Here is a 19999-nt window from a genome sequence, read left to right on the forward strand (position 1 = left end):
GGACAGCAAACTTAAGGAAAACACCTATCACTGCCTACCTAGCACTATGGTTACAGGTATATGACATCACATCCAGCTTTTTGTTATATGTGGGTTTGTGGAGATCTGAATTCATCACGCTTGGCTCCCACTTTGCCCACTGAGCCAACACACATACATACATTACCTACCTACTCAAGGCAAATACATATATATCTGGCATATGCACATGCATACACTCTCGAGCACACGCACACGCACACACACCCACATACCAGGCAAAGCTTGGTACAGTGGTATATTCCTACAACCCTAACACTTAGAAGATAGAGCCAGGAAGATCAGGAGTTGAAGGCCAGGCCAGTCTAAGCTACATGAGAAACTGTAGGAAAAAGAATAGGAACTTAACAAGCATTCTCTGGCATAGGTCTGAAAGGTTTTTGTGTTTTTATCCCCCATTTAAAATCAAGGTTCATTTACAAGAAATACAGAACTTACGTGTTTTGCTGCCCATTTTCCCATTCCACATTTCACTGAGAAAATGTTGTTAGCCATTTGGACAGAATTTACTCGCCAAGAAGATGATCCATTCCTTTTGGAATTGCACTTAACTTCTCTACTGATTCTGTTTGCTTCCAATGTCACCTGTCCTGTACAGTGTCACCTGTGACACTGAAACCTGCCTGACAAGTACCATAAAGAGGTCCAGCTGTATATACCAATACATGAGTCAAATGTGATACCTAGATCAATGCATTTCTGGATCCCCAAACCAGTTTCTAGTATCTAAGAAGTTTTTTCCACGACCTGTGATTCTTCACCTTTTCAGCCTCTTCTCCAGGAATAAATACTTCTGCCCCACAGATTTTCATTTCTCTGATACAAAATTATGACAGCTTGTCTACCTTTGGAAAATACAGGAGTCTAGCCTGTGAGCAGCTCCAGGGCCTTAGTTTCAAAACTCATTCTGTTTCCACTCTCTTAACATCCAGAGGCTGAGCTTACAGATTCAAAGTTCTCTATGGGATTCTTCTTTTCACAGGACCCAATGCCATTTTGGATAAGAGGAAGAAATAGCAAAGCGACCAGGCCTTATAGATCAGGAGGAGGTTGGCTCCTTTCCTAGGCTAACAAAAAAGATTTTGTTTTAATGTGTATTTATTATGAGGTCTGTCTACCCTTGACCCAACACTGGCTCTTTGGACAATATTAGAATCTAATTTAGGGATGGGAAAGTGGCTCAAACTCAGATGGTAGAGTATTTGCTTGTAACACATGAAGCACTGGGTTCAATCCCAGCACTCATAAATCAAATATATAGTTTCAATGTTAGGGAAGTAAAGGAAGGTTTCTTTACATTTATTTATGTTGTATGTGCATGTGAATGTGCCATGACATATTTGTAGAGGCCAGAGACAGCTTGCTGCATTAAATTCTCTCCTTCCACCATGTAGATCCAAGATCAAACTCGGGAGGTTAGACTTGGTAGCCAGAGTCTTCACCTGTTGAGCCATCTCACTGATCCATACATAACTCATTGTTTGATACTTTAAATATTTAGCTTATTTGTTTCTATGCATATGCACATAAGTCTGTAAATTCTACTATAACACAGGATACAATGTCTCCCCTAGCCCAGTCAAAAAGTTGTTTAAATAAGTCAAAAATAAATAAAATTTTAATCAGCATACAGAAACAAAATGTAAGCTTAAAAAAGACACAAAAATGGGCTGAAGTGATGGCTTAGCAGTTAAGAGATAAGGCTGCCCCCTTCCAGAGGCCCTGGATTTGATTCCGAGAACCTATAGAGTAGCTCACATAGCAACCCAGATCCAGGGGAGCCGATCCCCTTTTTTGATCTCAGAACGCACCTCACACACATGGTACACAAATGCACATTCATACAGGCAAAACACTCGAACATAAAAAGAAAAAAATTAAAGATACAAACTCTGGGTGCAAAATAAAAACTCTCAGCTGACCTTACAACAAATCAGATTCAGTGAAAATTCTGTAACTCAGTTTTTTTCCTCCCTTTGCCATTCAACAAACCTACTGTCTTATGTTTTCCAGGCAAGCATTCTACTACTGAGCTATAAACTTCACCAGTTGCTAGATATTATTCTTTTGACTCCTAGAAATTTTGAAATCCTAAGAACTTGCTGTTGACATAAACAGACAATTAATACATATTTTGTATGTTAATATGTATGATGGTTATAATCAAATATCAAATATCCTGACAAAAGCAACTTAGGGGAGAAAAAATTAACTTGTAATTCCAGAAAAATTAAAGTCCATAGGAAGAAGACCTGACAAAACCAGGAAAGCAGCAGGCACTGCACACTGAGAGCAAGAAGTGGGGCTAGGTTTGAAGGCTTCAAGACTGACCTCTAATGACCTACTTCTTCCAACAAGGTTCCACAACTTTCCCAAACTAGTTGGGGACCAAGTGTAAACAAACACCTGAGTCTACAAGGGAGATTTTACGTTCAAGCCACAACAGTGATGAAAACACAAACCTTGAGGTCAGATATATCTCATAAGGAAATAACCTTAAAGAGATACTACTCACAAATATAGTGCCAGAGCTAAATATAGCAGCCCACAGGAGGTAGCTATAAGCTTACTAAACAGTACAAGCAGGTATTACCGTTACTATATATGTACCTGAGATTTAATACTGCCGTTTTACATTTCCCTCGGATACATATGGCCCCCTGTAAGATCTATGTGAAATTTATGATAAATGTTTAACTTATTATTATTTCATGGATTTATGACAAAGCTAGCTATTTTTTCATATTTCTAATGTTTGCCTGATTTTCAAATTATTATAAATTATTGGGGGAAAATAATATCAAAGTAAATCTGTACACTTCAAATTTTTGTTCTAAGGTCAACGCCTGCTCACTAAGACAGCATTATTTATGAACATGCTCCATGAACACAGGCTGGGGCTTACTTCACTGAAGTATTATTTTGATAACTGACTCTACTGCTACTACTGAGAAGCTCATTCATCAGAATACGCTATATACTTATAGTTTCAAAATAATCTATAGTTTGCTGTCTTAAAGATTTCTTTTCAAAAAACCAAAAAAAAAAAAAAGATTTCTTTACCTTTTGCAGTTTCGTTACAATTATTTTCAAGTTTGAGTTTGTATGTGGAGTGGGGGTAGGGTGTTTTTGTTTTGTTTGTTTTTTTGCTTGTTTGTTATTTTGGTTTTTTATCTTCCTGCTCTGCCTCCTGGGTGCTGAGACTACAGGCACACACCATCACACTTGGCTTATTGTATTTTAAGGGTGGATTTCTTTTTACCAGATGTCTTCAATTCTCAGGTGCTTTGGACCTGATATTTTATGCTTTAACTAGAAAACAGGAAATTTTCATGTAGGTAAAATTTTCCATCTTTTAAGATGTCATCAGCAAATTTAGATATGCTGAAACAACGACACTGAGGCTTGAGAGACCGATGTTCAGAGGAGTGGGGTTTAATTCCCATCACCTACATGGCAGCCTACAACCTTCTCTAACTCCAGTTTCAGATTAGATGCCCTCTCTTCTGGTTCCTGTGGGCAACACACACACACACACACACACACACACACACACACACACACACAGTACATACTATCTTCAAGCAAATAACAACACACAGAAAATCAAAATAAATCTCCTTTAAAAATTATTATTAGCTCATGCCTATAATCATAGTACTTGGAAAGCAGGGATAAGAGGATGGCCAACCAGAGATGCATAGCAATATCCTGTCTCCAAAAAGAGGGGTAAGGAGGGAGGAAGCATAGTGGCATACACCTTTAACCCCAGAGCTCAGGAGGAAGAGGTGGGGGTGGGGGAAATCACTGAGTTTGAGGCTAGCCTGGCCTAGAGAATGAAATGAAATTCTTTTCTATTTCACCTGTCATCAGCTAAGTCTAGAGTAGAGGATCCAAGCGTCCACCTGTGTGGGAAAGGTGGTTTTTTTGTTTGTTTGTTTGTTTGTTTTTCTTTTTTTAAAAAAAGGAAAAGAAGCCAGGAGGTGATGGCTCACGCCTTTAATCCCAGCACTTGGGAGGCAGAGGCAGGCGGATTTCTGAGTTCGAGGCCAGCCTGGTCTACAGAGTGAGTTCCAGGACAGCCAGGGCTACACAGAGAAACCCTGTCTCGAAAAACCAAAAAAAAAAAAAGCAAAAGAAGGGGCGGAAGTAGGGAAGCCAACGGAAGAAGGAAGAAAACTGTATCTTAGAATCAATTAAATAGGCATTTATTTTCTTTGCACAGGAACTGACAAGTTTGCATACACACTGTTATTTTACCAATCTGGAAATTCTCCTATATTTTTCATCTTTTATTGGATAGCTTCTAATTCTTCTAATACCTTCAACTACCTTTAGTTTTGTCCAATTTTGGTATAAACTATTTGCCTTTATTTTACATTTCCGTTCTAGAAAATGGCTTTTACATCTGAAAGCATTTGTACTCATCTTTTCTAGTACTGGCATACTAGATTTAGTCTATAACAATTCTATCTGAAGTATTTGAAGTCTCTGATTGACAGGTTTAATAAGAAAACTAAGCTGAAGGAGTCAGCAGTAAGACTCAACAAGGAAGGAAGGACTCTTACCACCAAAGCCTGGCAGTCTGCATTTGATCCCTAGAATTCACATGCTTTTAAGAACCAACTCCTCTAACCTCCATATGTGCACACACATGAATACGGATACTAATGTAAACAAGCAAACAAACAAAGTGGGGGGAAAGGATAATACTTTAAGGAAGTAGTTTGAGAGCTCAAGTTTCTGTCCCTAGTCAGATCTGTATCTGTTGCTGTCAGGTGCATAGGGATAGTAGCAGTTTGTGAGCATCTTAATCCAAGTGTAGAGCTTGAATTTCTAAGCCACTTCACTGACGTAATCAGCCTTTAGGTTTACAAGTAGTGTATCTCCTTCTCCCACATTTCATTGGCCTTGTACTTCATTCTTCCTCCATTCTTAAACTACTTCGGAATTAGTATCGCAGACTGGCAGGACTGGCTCATTTTCTCCAGATTCATAGCCTCTCTTGAGCCTTCCTATCCAATTTTATATTACAAAATCTTTGTGCCCTATTTCTTTTAAAGTTGCTTCAGTATTCATCTAACCATCCCTATTACCTTTAGGGGAAGAGCTCAAATTACTACAATCTGCCCAAATCTCCTATATTCTCTCTCATGAAACAATTTACTTTTACATTTCTTCTACCTAATCTTTGCTGTCAATTTAACTGTTACCACACACAATGGAACAGCATTTTCCTAATTTAACCTCAATTAATAAAACTACTTTTGCTTAAAAACTTCCTAATTGAGCTGGGTGTAAATGGTGCATGCCTTTATTCCCAGCACTCAGGAGGCAGAGGCAGGCAGATATCTGTAAGTCTGAGGCCAGCCTGGTCTACAGATTGAGTTACAGAATAGCCAGCAACCAAGTACTGTTGAATATGTATTAATCTGCTTCCCTTGCGTAGCTCTTTTTTCTACCAGAAATGCATGAGTTCTCATGGTATCCTGTCCTCTCTACCCCAAATGCCACTCAACAACAAAGCCTTTGCTACCCAAATGAGAAATGTTTTGTATATTCCCAAACAGCTTTAACTACTGTTAGGGAAGAGACTGCTGTGTTTGCCTTCTGAATACTACACCACCTTAACCTGTATTTCAGACATAACTGATATGTTTTCAAAAGTTATTATAATTTATGAAGCCTTGAGAAAGCAGCTAAACTAGGAACAACAAAAAAAGAAAAAAGGAAAACCTATCTGGGGGGGGGGGGGATTTTGTTATTTTGTGTTTTGTTTTGAATCAGGGTCTTAAAGGTAGTCTAAGCTGGCCTTGGATTCTTAATCTTTCTGCCTTAGACTTCCATGTGCTGGCATTACAGGCATGCACCATCACTTCAGATATAAACTAACTAGTAAGTTGCTTTAAGATCATGTCTAGTAAATAGAGCAACAGAAATTCAATGTTTACACTGCAGTGTGATTAGACACTTAATCTATTTCCGTCCACAACTACCCCAAATAACTGAACAGGAACAAACAATAGCAACAGCAAAAAGAAAACCTATGTTGTTATAAAAGAATGGTGAATGTCATTACATAAGAAAGGTTTCTGAAAAACCAAATTCATTTTCACATTCAACAAGTTATTACAAAGCATATTATTATACAGAGACAGCTAAAAAAAGCACATAAGCACCAACTTTACACTGAACCTCTTTACTAAATTATTATTAGTATTTCATAACAATATCACAAAGCCTTTCCAAACACAGTCAGAAAAGGGTAAGTGCCCTTTTCTTTCATTTACTCCTAAGAAGTAGTAAGCTTCAGAACAACTACAGAACTTGGGAAAGACCAGGAAGTAGTAGCGTACAACTAGAGCCCTAGGACTCTGATTAAGGAGGTTTACCCATAAATTTGAGACTAGCATGGGTAAACAGCAAGATCATACCTCAAAAAGCCCTGCATGTCTTTTCACTTTACACATACCAGCTAATTCATTAACACTCATTTCATACCAACTGAAATGATTTCAAGTTTACCAAGTAGTCATTATGAATCTGAGAGGACAAGGTGGGGAGGACACAAAGACATTTATTTATTTCCAACTATAAAAGGAACTCCATTTTGGTTTTGTTTGCTTTGTTAAAAAATGACTGACTGACTGACTGACTGACTGACTGACTGATTGACTGTACATGGTTGCTGTTTTCAGATACACCAGAAGAGGGCATTGGATCCTATTACACATGGTTGTGAGCCACCCTGTGGCTGCTGGGAATTGAGCTCGGGCTCTCTGGAAATGCAATCAGTGCTCTTAACTGCTGAGCCATCTATCTCTCCAGCCCCATTTTTGGTGGTTTGTTTCTAAAATTAATTCTGTAAGAATTAATACATAATTTACATTCATGTCACAATTTTAATAAAGTTCTATTTCAGAGAAGAAAGCCTATAAATAGGGGACTGAAGTGAACGGACTAAAATATTTTCTAAAGCCAGTAGGTGGGTTAAGATACTTGCAACTTCAGTTACTTGATTGACAACTTCTGGAACCCACAAGGTCAGTCCTTGGAACTCACAGTCCCTTGCTCAGACCTAACTTATCTTCCTAGTTTTTCATGTTCTTCAAAGCCCAACCTAAGCATCCATCACCTTGAAGAAAAAGTCAGTGTCTAAGAATTATTAAAGAATTTTAAATTACATTATTTCTGTGTACGCACATGTAAGCACACCACAGTACATGTGTGGAGGTCAGGACAACTTGCAGGCATTTTAATTTTTTTTTTCTTCCTTGGTAAGTTCCAAGGTTCAAACTCAGGTCACTGGAACATATGCCAAGGGCTTTTTACCTGTTGAGCTAGCTTGCCAGTTCTCATTTAAAGCTTTTATTCTATTTAGTTACAATATGAAAACAGACATCATAAGGCAGAGTAGAAAGCTTAGAGAAGAAACTTTTTAGACTTGTCAAGAAAAAAAAGGTTTGTTCCCTCCTTTCTCTGGGGAACTCATTCAGCAGAGTCATTAAAAAACTTAGGACTTAAAAGAAGGTTCAAGAGGAAATTCAACAGATAAAGAGATAGATAGCCATCTATCTATGCTGCAACACTCTTCTCAGTGCCCCAATACTGACACAGCCGAGCAGTAAAAGCTGTGTCCCAGACAGCAGCCAGGCCTCCACCTCCACTTTAATAGTGCTTCTGGTATCTAACTGGTGGCACAGCCTTCATATCTGATTCTCAGTCTTTAAAGGAAATACTTTTAGGAGGGGCAGACCTGCCTCAAACCAGTATCAAGAAATCCATTCTGTCACGGTTTTCCAGGTAACTTCAACATCAGACACCTGGCTTGTTTCTCAATGTCTTTTCCATTTAACCATTTAAAACTTGTTTTAAACTGCTAACTCTACTATACCAGAAAAGGACAAGGTTTAATTTAAGATCTGAAGTAAAGGAAGCAACATCATGTAAGAACCACCACTGATGATGACAAGGCAGTGGCTGCAGCTCTGATTCTGCTTTGTTTCATGCAAAACGGCATGAGAAAAACCAAGAGAATGCAAAACTCCATATTTAAACTACTGCTGTTAAAACAAAGAGAAAGTCACGGGCAGTGGACACAGGCAGACAGGCACACACTGAGTCTCAGAGACAGGCAGAGACTAGGGAATTAGTGTGTAGCTCAGTGACAGAGTGTCTGCTTGGTATATACACATGCCTCCTGGGCTGATCCCCAGCACAACAAAGATGACTAAAGAAGAAAAAAGTATGAGAAGCTGCTTAAGAATGGGAAATGATAAAATTAGAATCAGCTTCTACACCCTTTACCCAAAGTTTCTAATTTTAAAGAATAAATTACATTTATTTTTAGAATGTGGTAAATTAGTTTAACTGTAAGAAGTATGGGGGTAAATAAGAATTATAAATGCTGTTTCTCCTACAGTACCATGAACTCACAGGTGTGTAATACAAAGATACACTGATATGATTCACAATTTTGACAAAATAAAAGTACATCAATATAAGCTAAATAATTCAGTACTACCAAATAGGAAGCAAGACTTAAAAATATGTATTTGCATTGTGAAACTCTGTTTCAAAAATTAAAAGGAAGGGAGGGAGCGAGGGAGGGAGGGGGGGAGAGGGGGGGGGGGGAGGGAGTGGGGGGGAGAGAGAGAGATATCCAAATTTGGGTCCCAGTATCCAAATCAGGTTATAGACTTGCAATCACCTATAATTCCAACTCTAGGATATCCAACCCCCTTTTCTGGACTCCATGGGCACCTGCACTCAAGCATATACACATACACATAAGTTTAAAAATCAATGTACCAGGCATTACTAACACTACTGCCCACATTTATAATGATTCTGTGTAACTAAAGCTCATCAGCCTATTTACAGTACACGCTCTTTATTCACTGAGAGTTCTAATGAAGGGAGGAACAGAAAGGACCTTGGCCACTAATATTTATTCTGTCTTTAGTTCTTAGATGATCAATAGGCGATTATCTTATTGGTTTATCAGATGATTTCTCTTCAATTTCCTACACAGATGGCATTGTTATTCACGTACAATCTTTCTTCTTTTTCCTTTTTTAGGCCATTAATTTAAGTTCTTTGTATTTTTCTGCAGTACTAGGGGACTGAATCTACAGCCTCATACACACCAGGCAATTTCTGTCAATAAGTTCCATATCCAGCCTTTTTAAATTTTTAATTTGAAGCAGTCTCACCAAATTGCCCAGGCTGGCTCGGAACTCTCTATAGTCTAGTAAAGCTTGAACTTTGATAACTGCACCTCAATCTTCCAAATAATTGGGATCACAGATGTTTTTGTCAACAGCCCTGGCTCCTTATGTTATCAGAATTGACATTCTATCTAAGTGATGGTGGCATCCACTATTTGTATTTGTGGTCTTGTTTTGAAATGGGTTTCCTAACATGTTGCCAAGGCTGGCTTCAAACTTCTTAGCTAAAAAGATGATTCTTTACTGTGTTTTGGTACAAAATATAATTGTGATATAAATTACAAGTATTAACTTTTTAGTTTACTAAGAATTTTTACAATTACTAAATGTTGGGTAAATGCACAATTTCACTAACCTTTTATGCTTATGTTTTGCTTTCTCTCCATTAATCTGCTGACGTATTAAGTATATAAATTCATTTTTCTTAATGATTTACTGCATTCCTCACAGTAATTATATATCATTAATTCATTCAGTTATTTAAATATCTATTAATTCACCAGCTATGTTTATAATAAGCATGATTTTTTATGCTATCTTTACCAAATTTTGATTATTATTTTGTCTTGGCTAACACTAATGATTTCCTATGTTTCTCCATATTCTAAGGTAGTATTCATTAAGAATGAACAGCTCTTTGAAGGTTTGTTAGAACTTGCCCATGTAATCATCTAATCCTTATAGAGGAAAACCAGAATATTTCACTCTATTCTATGATTCCATGATTATTGGCTTACTCTATTTTTAAACCTGTTGGAGGAGGGAGGTAGACAACTAAGAAATTTTCATCTCTAAGCTTTTAAAACTACTGGTAAAAGAAGTTCAATTATGCCCAATACCCCTGTCCAGTCGTGACAGTGCTTTCTTTAAGCCCTAGGTATACTTGAACTTCATTTGTAGACCGGGCTGGCCTCAACCTCAGAGATCCACACGCCTCTGCCTCCCGACTGCTGGATTTAAAGGTGTGCAGCACCACACACACTTCATGTAACTCCTATAACAACATTAAGAGATAAGTATGCTTGATTTATACCTTTTCTTCTTTCTCCATCCCATCTATCAATAACTTATTTCTTGTTTAAGAGTAGTTGTTGGTTCATAGCAAAAAGAACCATGGTGGGCTGGAGAAATGGATGGCTCAGTGGTTAAGAGCACTGACTGCTCTTCCAGAGGTCCTGAGTTCAATTCCCAGCAACTACATGGTGGCTCATAGTCATCTGTAAGGGGATCTGATGCCCTCTTCTGGGGTGTCTGAAGGTTGTACAGTGTACTCACATACATTAAATAAATAAATTTATAGAAAGAAAGAAAGAAAGAAAGAAAGAAAGAAAGAAAGAAAGAGAAAAAGAGAGAAAGAGAGAAAGAGAGAAAGAAAGCCATCTTTCCCACATTCCTTTACAAGTACAACCTACTATCAAAAGCCAGAAAATGGTACATTCAACGACCCTATACTGACATCATCAGAGTCCACAATTTAGACTGCATGCTAAGAGAATGTTTTGTTTTATAATAAACTGCCAGTCTTCCCAAGTCACTACACTATTTTCCATTCCCACCCGCAATGAGTAAGTGCTCCTACTGTTCAATATTCTTCACCTGAAGTCAGTGCTGAAAGTAGTTTAGAGTCTCACTCTTTCCACAGATGTGTATAGTATCCCATTGCTTCAATACATAGAGAGCATCAGATTTCACCTGTATATGGGTATTTTGTCTGTCTGTATGCCTGTGCACCACACTGTTGTAGTGGCCACAGAGGCCAGAATATAGCATGGATTCCCTGGAACTGAGTTACAAATGGTTGTGAGCTACCACTTGAGCTCTGGGAATTGAACCTGGGTCCTCTGGAAGAGCACCCAATGAATGTTTTTAAGCACTGCACCATTATTTCCAGCCTCTATGTTAAACATCTTTAAATATGCTTATTTTCCATTACAGACATCCATGTCTGTTCAAGTTGCCAGCCCTTCCCTCTCTCCTTCCTTTCCTTATCTTTGGGGATAAGGCTGGATATAAAGTTCCAGACTGGTCTAGAACTCACTATATAACCAGGCCTCTGAAGTTTATTAATCCTCCTGCTTCAAGCTTCCAACTGACAGGATGTGCCAATAATTCCTGGCTCTTTTTTTCATTTTCCTTTGGAGACAAGGCTTCACTATGTAGTTTTGGCTGGCCTAGAACTCACTATATAGACTAGGTTGGCCTTGAACTCAAGAGATTTGCTGCCTCTGTCTCCCAAGTGCTGGAATTAAAGGTGTTGTGCTACCATGCCAGCTTTTAATCAGGTTGTTGCTGAGTTCTAAGAGTTCTTTGTGTATCTGACTTGGGAGTTCTTTCTTTCACAGCTGTCCTCTGACCTCTACAAGCCCGTGCCCATACACACGCATGCATGCACACTTGCCCTCACAAAGATGTTTTTACAGATCAGGGAGGTAGAGAGAAGAAACAGCACCGGCTTACTATTGCTTACTAACAAGTCAGTTATCATCAACTCATCAAGCTGAAGGGTGAGGAGAAAGGGTAAGAAAGAACAAGTATGTTAATGTCCATGTCTTATAGAAAAGGAATACAGACACTGTACCTAGTTTAAACTTAGTTTCACATCTGTTATGTATAAACTAACTATAATGAAAACTGAAACACAAAACATGGGTGCTACTACAGAATAACAATATAGTGCTGACAGAATACACAAACAGAAAATATGAGAGTGCAACTTAAAATACCAATACCTAAATCTAAACAGAAATTATTATAAATGCTTAGAATTAAAAAAATTAAAAAAAAACACCTACATGTTATTTGAAAAAGTTGTATCTAAAAGCAAATAATACATGATGGGTGAATATTTAGAATTAGAAAGTACACAAAATGCTTTTAAAATGAAGCATAACAAATGAAGCATATCAGACAATACAGAATATAATGTAAACATCACTAGAGGAGACAAAGACATTTTATACCAATCTGGTTTGTTTGTTGTTGCCACATGCCAGGTTTCGAAACTACCACTGAGATACACTCTCAACTCTACACAGAAAAATTGTGTTTAAAGGGGCTGGAGAGATAATTCAGTGTGTAAGGGAACTTGCTGTTTTTGCAGAGGAGCCAAGTTCAGGTCCCAGAACCCATATTGGACATCATCTGTACCTCAAGCTTCAGGGACCTCACATTTCTCGCCCCAAGGGCACCTGCATTTATATGTACAGACACACAAAATGAAATAAATACTTTTTAAAAAATAATACTTTATGATTCAATTAAAAAAAATCTTTAGGTTCCCAACAGTTTGTCAGAAATGTTTGTTCTGTTTTGTTTTGTTTTGAGACAGGGTCTTTCTGTGTAGCCCTGGCTGTCCTGAAACTCGTTCTGTAAACGGCTGGCCTGGAGTCAGAAATATGACTGTCTCTGCCTCCCCTCCTGAGTGCTTGGATTAAAGGTGTGCACCACCACTGCCCAGCTAGAAACCTGGGCAGGTTTTGTTGTGTTTGTTTTTGTTGTGTTTTTTTTTTAAATCCACATCACAATTACGTAGAATATTTAATTGGAAAATGTTTTCAGCAGTGTTACAAAAGAAAACCAAGACTGTAATGTAAACTGGCTTTTTTTGTTAAGAGAAGTGTGAAATAAGCCTGAAAGCAAATGACAATAAAATCAAGAACACTGATATCAGTAAAGATAACAATATTGGAGGATCAAAGAAGCATCTATCCTTCATAAACACAGGGAAAGTTGGATGTAACATGCTTAACACGAGTTTTAGGGACCAACAAACATGTTCAGGGCTTTATATTACAAAATTGAGTTTAAAAACTTAACTCTCAAAATGTTAAGTTATTATAAATAAGTGGGGGCAATAGTTTCCAGCCCTAAAAACTAGTAGGAGATATTTCATGTTGGCACATGTCTTTAGTTCCATCAGAGACAGTGACAGTGACAATAGCAGAGGCAGAGAGATCTACATGAGGCTTCAGCCAGTCTGCTCTCCATAGAGAGAGTTATATAGCCAAAGCCAGCCAGAGCTGCAGTAAGACTGTCTAAAAACCAACCAACCAACCAACCAACCAAAACAGACAAACTACCAGAAGAATACCATCAAATACTATCTAACAAAGTGCTCAATATTGGAGTTACTATTAAATTATAATTCAGATATAAGGTGTATAAAAGAAATTATAGTTCAGCTGGGCAGTGGTGGCGCACGCCTTTAATCCCGTCATTTGGGAGGCAGAGGCAGGTGGATTTCTGAGTTTGAGGTCAGCCTGGTCTACAGAGTGAGTTCCAGGACAGCCAGGGCTACACAGAGAAACCCCGTCTCGAAAAACCAAAAAAAAAAAAAAAAGAAGAAGAAGTTTATATTTCCAATACCACTTAATATCTGACTTAAACAGCTTTTTGAATATGAACTCAAACAGGAAAATAGTTCCACTCATTTCTCACAATACTTAGATTCTCAGTTCCTAGCAAGCTGCAATTTTTCCAATTCAGATTGCTAGTAAAGCTGGTAAGCGTAAAAGGAAGCTGTTACCCTGACAACTGCCACCAACCATCCAATCTAATGAACCCAGGGGGTGATTAATACTGTCAATCTCCATCCCGGTAACTTTTATTCTTTTAAAACTAGACCGATTTTGAGAGGTAAACTTTATAAAAACAAACATCCAACAGAACAGAATCCTTCTCTAAAATCAGAGAACCAAGCCAAGCATCTAGTTTGACAGCTAGGAGACCTAACCAATTTCTTTCATTTTTATTGAATAAATGTCATTTATATGACTAATACAGATTTAAAATTCATAAATAGTATATCTTAAGTAATTAATAAGGGAGATCTTATGTGTTCCAAGAAAGCTTTTAAGTGCTTTTTAAAATGTATTTTTAGTTTGTGATTTTCAAGATTTATCTAATAAGCTGAAATAAAGCCTCCATTTCATTTCCAAAATAAAGCAGAATTTAACCTGAATTTCCTAAACACTAAGTTCACTGTAAATTTTTCAATACAAGAAATTATAGCAATTATTACTTACACATTGGTTTGCTTACATGCATACTGTTATATAAATCCATTCTTGCTCATGAATTCAATTCAGTGGGGTTTCTCTGTTACTTCTAAGTACAAAGCTAACAATATAATTTCTTACCTTTCCATTAGCTTCTCTTTATCCCAATTGAAGTGGCTAAGGAGTATTCTCGTGATAGTTGCTGGATTCTGAAGGAGGGGGAAAAAAAACATTTTAAAGTAATTGTATCTCACTGATTTTTAGTATGTGTGTTTTTCTGTGTAATCCAGGCTGGCCTTGAATTCACTATTCTCTTGCTCCCGAATCCTAGGTACTGGAATTGTTCACATGCAAAAAACCCAGCTATTTCACATACATGTAAAAAAAAAAAAATGCAGGCTAGATTTCAATATTCATTCAAGTTTTATATCCTAATATATTTCTTCTCTGTGCCACTACTGAAGCACAAAAGCACTGCTGTACCACTAAGTCCCATCCAAAATACCCTTTCTTAGATACTTATGTTCCAAAGGAGATACAAATTTTTAATTGTATGATCAAGATTATTTAAATAGCACATCCTTTTATAATAGTTCATCCTCTATAGGGTTCAAAATGAGCCAAAAAGAAAGAAAATGGCAACATAAAGACTATACTAAGCCAAGTGAGGTCACCTACACCTATAATCTCAGCACCTATCTTGAAAAGCAAATCAAAAATATAGGCATTCATTAAAATTAATTTGTTGCAAGGAGTATCTAATAGACTACCACGTCAGCACTCTAAATGTAATTAATAAAATTTGTAAGCCCATATGAATCAAACAGTTTAAAGGAATTTAAAGTTAGCATATTTTAGATATATTTAACTAAACCAAAAAATATCTGTACCATGTAGAGATACAGTATGTATGTATTCTATTCTTGGGGTGCTCTTTCATATTAGGTTATTTATAGAAGGAAAAGTTAAAACTCTGAAATAAAGTTTGCTGTTGTCACAAATATTCCCATTTCTCATTAAACTAACAAGCTTAACTATTTGAGCACACTTCGTTAAAATTTATAACACAATGAGGCATGGTGTGGTAGTTCACCTGTAATCTCAACATTTAGGACGTTAAAGCAGGAACACTGAGTTCCAGGTTAGTTTGTGCCACACAGAATGAGGCCCTGTCTCAAAACCAGAAACTCCATGGGGCCTCCATAAGAGATCAGGGAAAGCTGACTTGTTCCAAGATCTGAGAGCACATAACCGTGGAGGAAGCAGAGCTTGAACTCAGGTCTGTTTTCACTTCTGTTTCATGTACAAATTTCTATGTCAAAGAACATTTCAAAAATACCTCTATAGCCTAAATATGCTCCCTTTTTCACTGTGGTTAATAATGGTATTAAGTATTGATTTAAAATAATCTAATAAAAGAGTCATTAACAATCAAAAAGAAAAGCTTTGGGGGGTTAAAGAGATGGCTCAGCGGTTAAGAGCATGGACTACCCTTCCAGAGGTCCTAAGTTCAATTCCCAGCAACCACATGGTGGCTCACAACCATCTGTAATGAGATCCGATGCCCTCTTCTTGTGTGTCTGAAGACAGCTACAGTGTACTCAATATACATAAAATAAATAAATCTTGAATGAAAGAGAGGAGAGAGAGAAGAAAAGAAAAGAGTGGTGTCTCAAATTATTCTCAGCAATACCATCTGTCACCACCCCTGCAGTCCACATGCATTTATCCTACCCCCATCCCCCCAAAAGACCAATGACTAAAGTACTTGTCTACTCATCCAGGCTCACCTTACTACCTAACTCACTTATTCAGAGAAACCCTAAGTCTTTTAACCTCTTTTAACATCACACTCCAGAATAAGAATCTTGCTGGGCGGTGGTGGCACACACCTTCAATCCCAGTGCTCAGGAGACAAAAAGCAAGAGGCTCTCTATGTGAGTTCGAGGTCAGCCTGGTCTACAGTAAGAAATCCTAAGAGTTAAGATTAAAAAGGAAAATGATTAAGCTGAATCTAAGTCTTAATATAATTATTATGGAATAAAAATTAAGTCTAATAACATGGACTAGACTTGTTAGATTATAACTTTGTGACACCTCCATTAAACAGTGCACCTGAAAGTTTCAGGAATTAAGTTTCAACTTACAAAGAGAAATTAGAGAAAGGATGACCAGTGTCACTAGTACGTCTTCTGAGTTCCAGGAGCAAAAGGCTGTTGTAGCCTATTGTTGGTTTTATCAGAACTTACTATGGAAGGCTTTCTTGACTCCTGGGTTCAGTCTCACATTCTTTAGTCACCTGGAAGCACTCACTGCCAAAGTGACTTAGATTACTTGCTTCAGAGTAGCTAGCTGGCTGATCACTGTTAAGTAAACTTGATAAAGAGAGATGGTGGGAAACTGTATCTTATCACAATTATTCTCTAATAGGCCATATACTAATTACTTTATAAATCTTATTTAAGTCTCAAAGCACTCTGTAAACCAGGCACTGGCTCATGCCTGTTACATAAGCACCCCAGAAGCCAGGGCAGCAGAATTAATGCAGAGTTAAAGCCAACCTAAGCTATATTGTGAGTTCCATGATGAATGTAAAGGCCCTGTTTCAATAAAGCAAAACCAAAAACAAAAGAAAAAAGCATCCTGTAAACACACTTCACTAGCTAGCTTTTTTTGTTTTTACTTTTTTTTTTAAGAGCGAGATCTGTGTCTAAGAATGTAATATTCTCTTGCTTAGCCTCTCAATTGCTAGGATCACAGACCCCTTCTCTTATGACTAACTTTAAAAACCTTTGTAAATATAAGAAAAATAGAATTAGGTTACAAAAACTCCTGCATTAATCTCATGCATTAAGTGGAACAACTGTAAATCAAATCTATGATAATCTGTCTTTCCTGTCCCTTCCACTACACCATGTAGCAGAACCAGAAGGAATATTACTGATCCATAACTAACTACGAGTCATGTATTAACAGCCTTTATACTCCAAGATGGGAGGAAAGACAAGTACTAGGAACTTCCTGAGGAACTAAAAAAAGTTCTGTATTTAGAATGTCACATAAAAGTAACCTATCTATACAGCAGACCCTATTAGCTGTGGTATGTATGTTCCAAGATCCCCAGTGGATGTATGAAACTGCAGACAATGGGAAAGTCTAAAATACAGGTACTGGAATACCTCAATTGATGATACACCCAAATGGGCTAAGATAACACAAACCCTAACACTAAGACAGAAACTGGTACTAGGTTGTGGGTTATTGCTGTGACAAACAGACCTGACTGTGTTTTGGAGAAGACTGTGGTTACATTTGAACTCTGACTTATCTTGGTGTTTCTATGCTGTGATAGACTCCAGGATCAAAAGCAAAGGGAAGAAAGAATTTATTCCACCTCACAGTTCATCATCTTCAGAAGTCAAGACAGGAACCTGGAGCTGATGCACAGGCCAGAGAGGACTGCTGCTTACTTTACTGGCTTGGGCCCCATAGCTTGCTCAGCTTACTTTCCTACTGCATCCAGGACCACCAAGTCAGGAGTGGAGCTGGGCTCTTCCATATAAATCAATTAATCAAAAAGAAAAATGCACCACAGACTTTGTCCAGAGGCCAATTTAGCTGCACATTTCCTCAGTTGAAAAGTTCCCTCTTCCTGAACGACTCTAGTTCGTATAAAGCTGACATAAAACTATCCAACACAGTCTGGAAAAGCCACTCACTCAGTACTCAGGACTGTTCTATACAAGCTTAGAAGATCAAACTGCTCAGAGCTGTGCAGACAGTAGAACCTTGCTTGTCAAAGTTTCAGAGGGAAGTTCTGAGAGTCCCCTCAGGACGCTACTGAGGCTGGGCAGTGGTGGTGCACGCCTTTAATCCCTGCACTCAGGAGGCAGAGGCTAGGGCTGGAGGATTTCTGAATTTAAGGCCAGCCTGGTATATATGGCAAGTTCTAAGACAGCTAATACTACACAGAAAACCCCTAACTCTATCAGAGCCATCTGAAATTGAATTAACATCTGTGCTTCTGGTCACCAGGAGCTTTAGAATCAGCTGTGATTAACAAGAGACCAGACCACTGAAGTGAAAACCTTTGCTTGGATAATAAAATTGATAACGGTCAGCTGAGGGTTAACAATCAGATGTGATTAAGATGACACAAGGATCACTGAGGCGAACTCTTCTGGGAAATGTTTCCTCAGAGTCAGCACACAGAAGCTGTGGTCCAGAGGGGGCCAAGCATTTACTGTGATTTTCCACCTTCAGCCTTCAGAGTAGCTGGGAGCACTTCACTCTGGCAGTAGAACTTGGTACTACGTAAGCATTTCCCAGGTGGTACTGGTTTTGAAGACATGAGGAATCATGCAGAGATGAAGTCAGCCACCATGTGGCAGGGCCAGAGTCTCTCAAGAGAGCCCAGGAAAGATCAGCCCAGCAACAGCAGAGACCCCAACATTTTGGAGATGCTGGTACCATGGGACAATCACAAGGACAACAGCAGCTATGGAGTGAAGCCGGTCTGAGCCTAGGAAAGAAGCTGCTTGTGTTGCCAACAGCAGAGCTGGAGAACTAAGGCCCTAGGGAGCCAGAAGATCATTACGGAATCCTCAATGGACTTGGGTTTTGCTCGATTTTAACTGTGCCTGGATTCTTCTTCCTTCTTGGATAAATTATTTAGGCTATTTTTTCACAAGTACTCACAGTTAAGACACTTTGGAATTTTAGGGAAACTAAGTATTTTAGGGAAACTGGATGTTTTAAAGAGTCTGAATGTTTAAAGTATTTGAATTTATTTTTACTTTTTGTTTTTGTTTTTAAACAGAGTCTTTATGTATGAACAGGCTGACCTCAAACTTACAGAGCACAGAGATGTCTGCCTTTGCTAGGATTAAATGTATACACCACTACACTCAAGTGTATGTTTGAATTTGGGTCTGGGGGGAATGTGGGACTTTTAAAAGTTGTAATATTTTATATTGTGATATTAATATGAAAAGTTGGGGCATATAAGAAAAGTTCTAGTTGAATAATGTTTGTGTGTTTAGTTGACAATGGGTCAATTTTTAAAGCTAGAGTCAAACTGACACAAGCTAGAGTCATCTGAGAAAATGGAACCTCATCATTAAGAACCTTCTACTAGGGGGCTGGAGAGATGGCTCAGCAGTTAAGAGCACTGGCTGCTCTTCCAGAGGTCCTGAGTTCAATTCCTAGCAACCACATGGTGGCTCACAACCATCTGTAATGGGATCTGATGCTCTCTTCTGGTGTGTCTGAAAATAGCTACAGTGAACTCATATAGATAAAATAAATAATTCTTTTTAAAAAGAAAAAAAGAAAGTCTCCACCAGATTGGCCTGTGAGATTTTGTTTGTTTGTTTGATTGGATGATTGACAGATGTGGGATAACCCAGGTCACTGTGGGCAGTGCCAAACCTGGTAGGTAGGTAGTCTTATGTGAGAAAGTCAACTGAGAAAGCCAGAAGAAGCAACTCAGCAGTACTGTGGCTTCTACTCCAGCTCCTTCCTACAGGACCCTATTTCAGCTTCGCTCAGTGACAGACTTATCAACTGTAAGGTAAAATAAACACTTTCCTACTCGAGTTGCTTTTAGTCATGGTGTTTTATCACAGCAATAGAAACCTTAACTAAGACATTATGCATGTGTGTATATGTGCCCACATATGGGGAAGGGGAGCAAATGTGCAGGAGCAACTAACAGAGGACCAGAGAACGTTG

At 38.2% G+C, this 19999-nt stretch overlaps 1 protein-coding gene across 1 annotated transcript in view; it reads right to left on the bottom strand.

The window, feature by feature from the left end:
* The window catches only part of Arih1 (ariadne RBR E3 ubiquitin protein ligase 1), a 98376-nt gene that overhangs the window by 51082 nt on the left and 27295 nt on the right, over positions 1–19999 (bottom strand). The window contains exon 2 of the mRNA XM_028774452.1: positions 14408–14475. Coding sequence (XP_028630285.1) covers positions 14408–14475 — 68 coding nt within the window. The remainder of the gene's footprint in view (positions 1–14407; positions 14476–19999) is intronic.

This window comes from Grammomys surdaster, unplaced genomic scaffold, assembly GCF_004785775.1.
Source record: "Grammomys surdaster isolate TR1022 unplaced genomic scaffold, NIH_TR_1.0 241, whole genome shotgun sequence".
NCBI lineage: Eukaryota > Metazoa > Chordata > Mammalia > Rodentia > Muridae > Grammomys > Grammomys surdaster.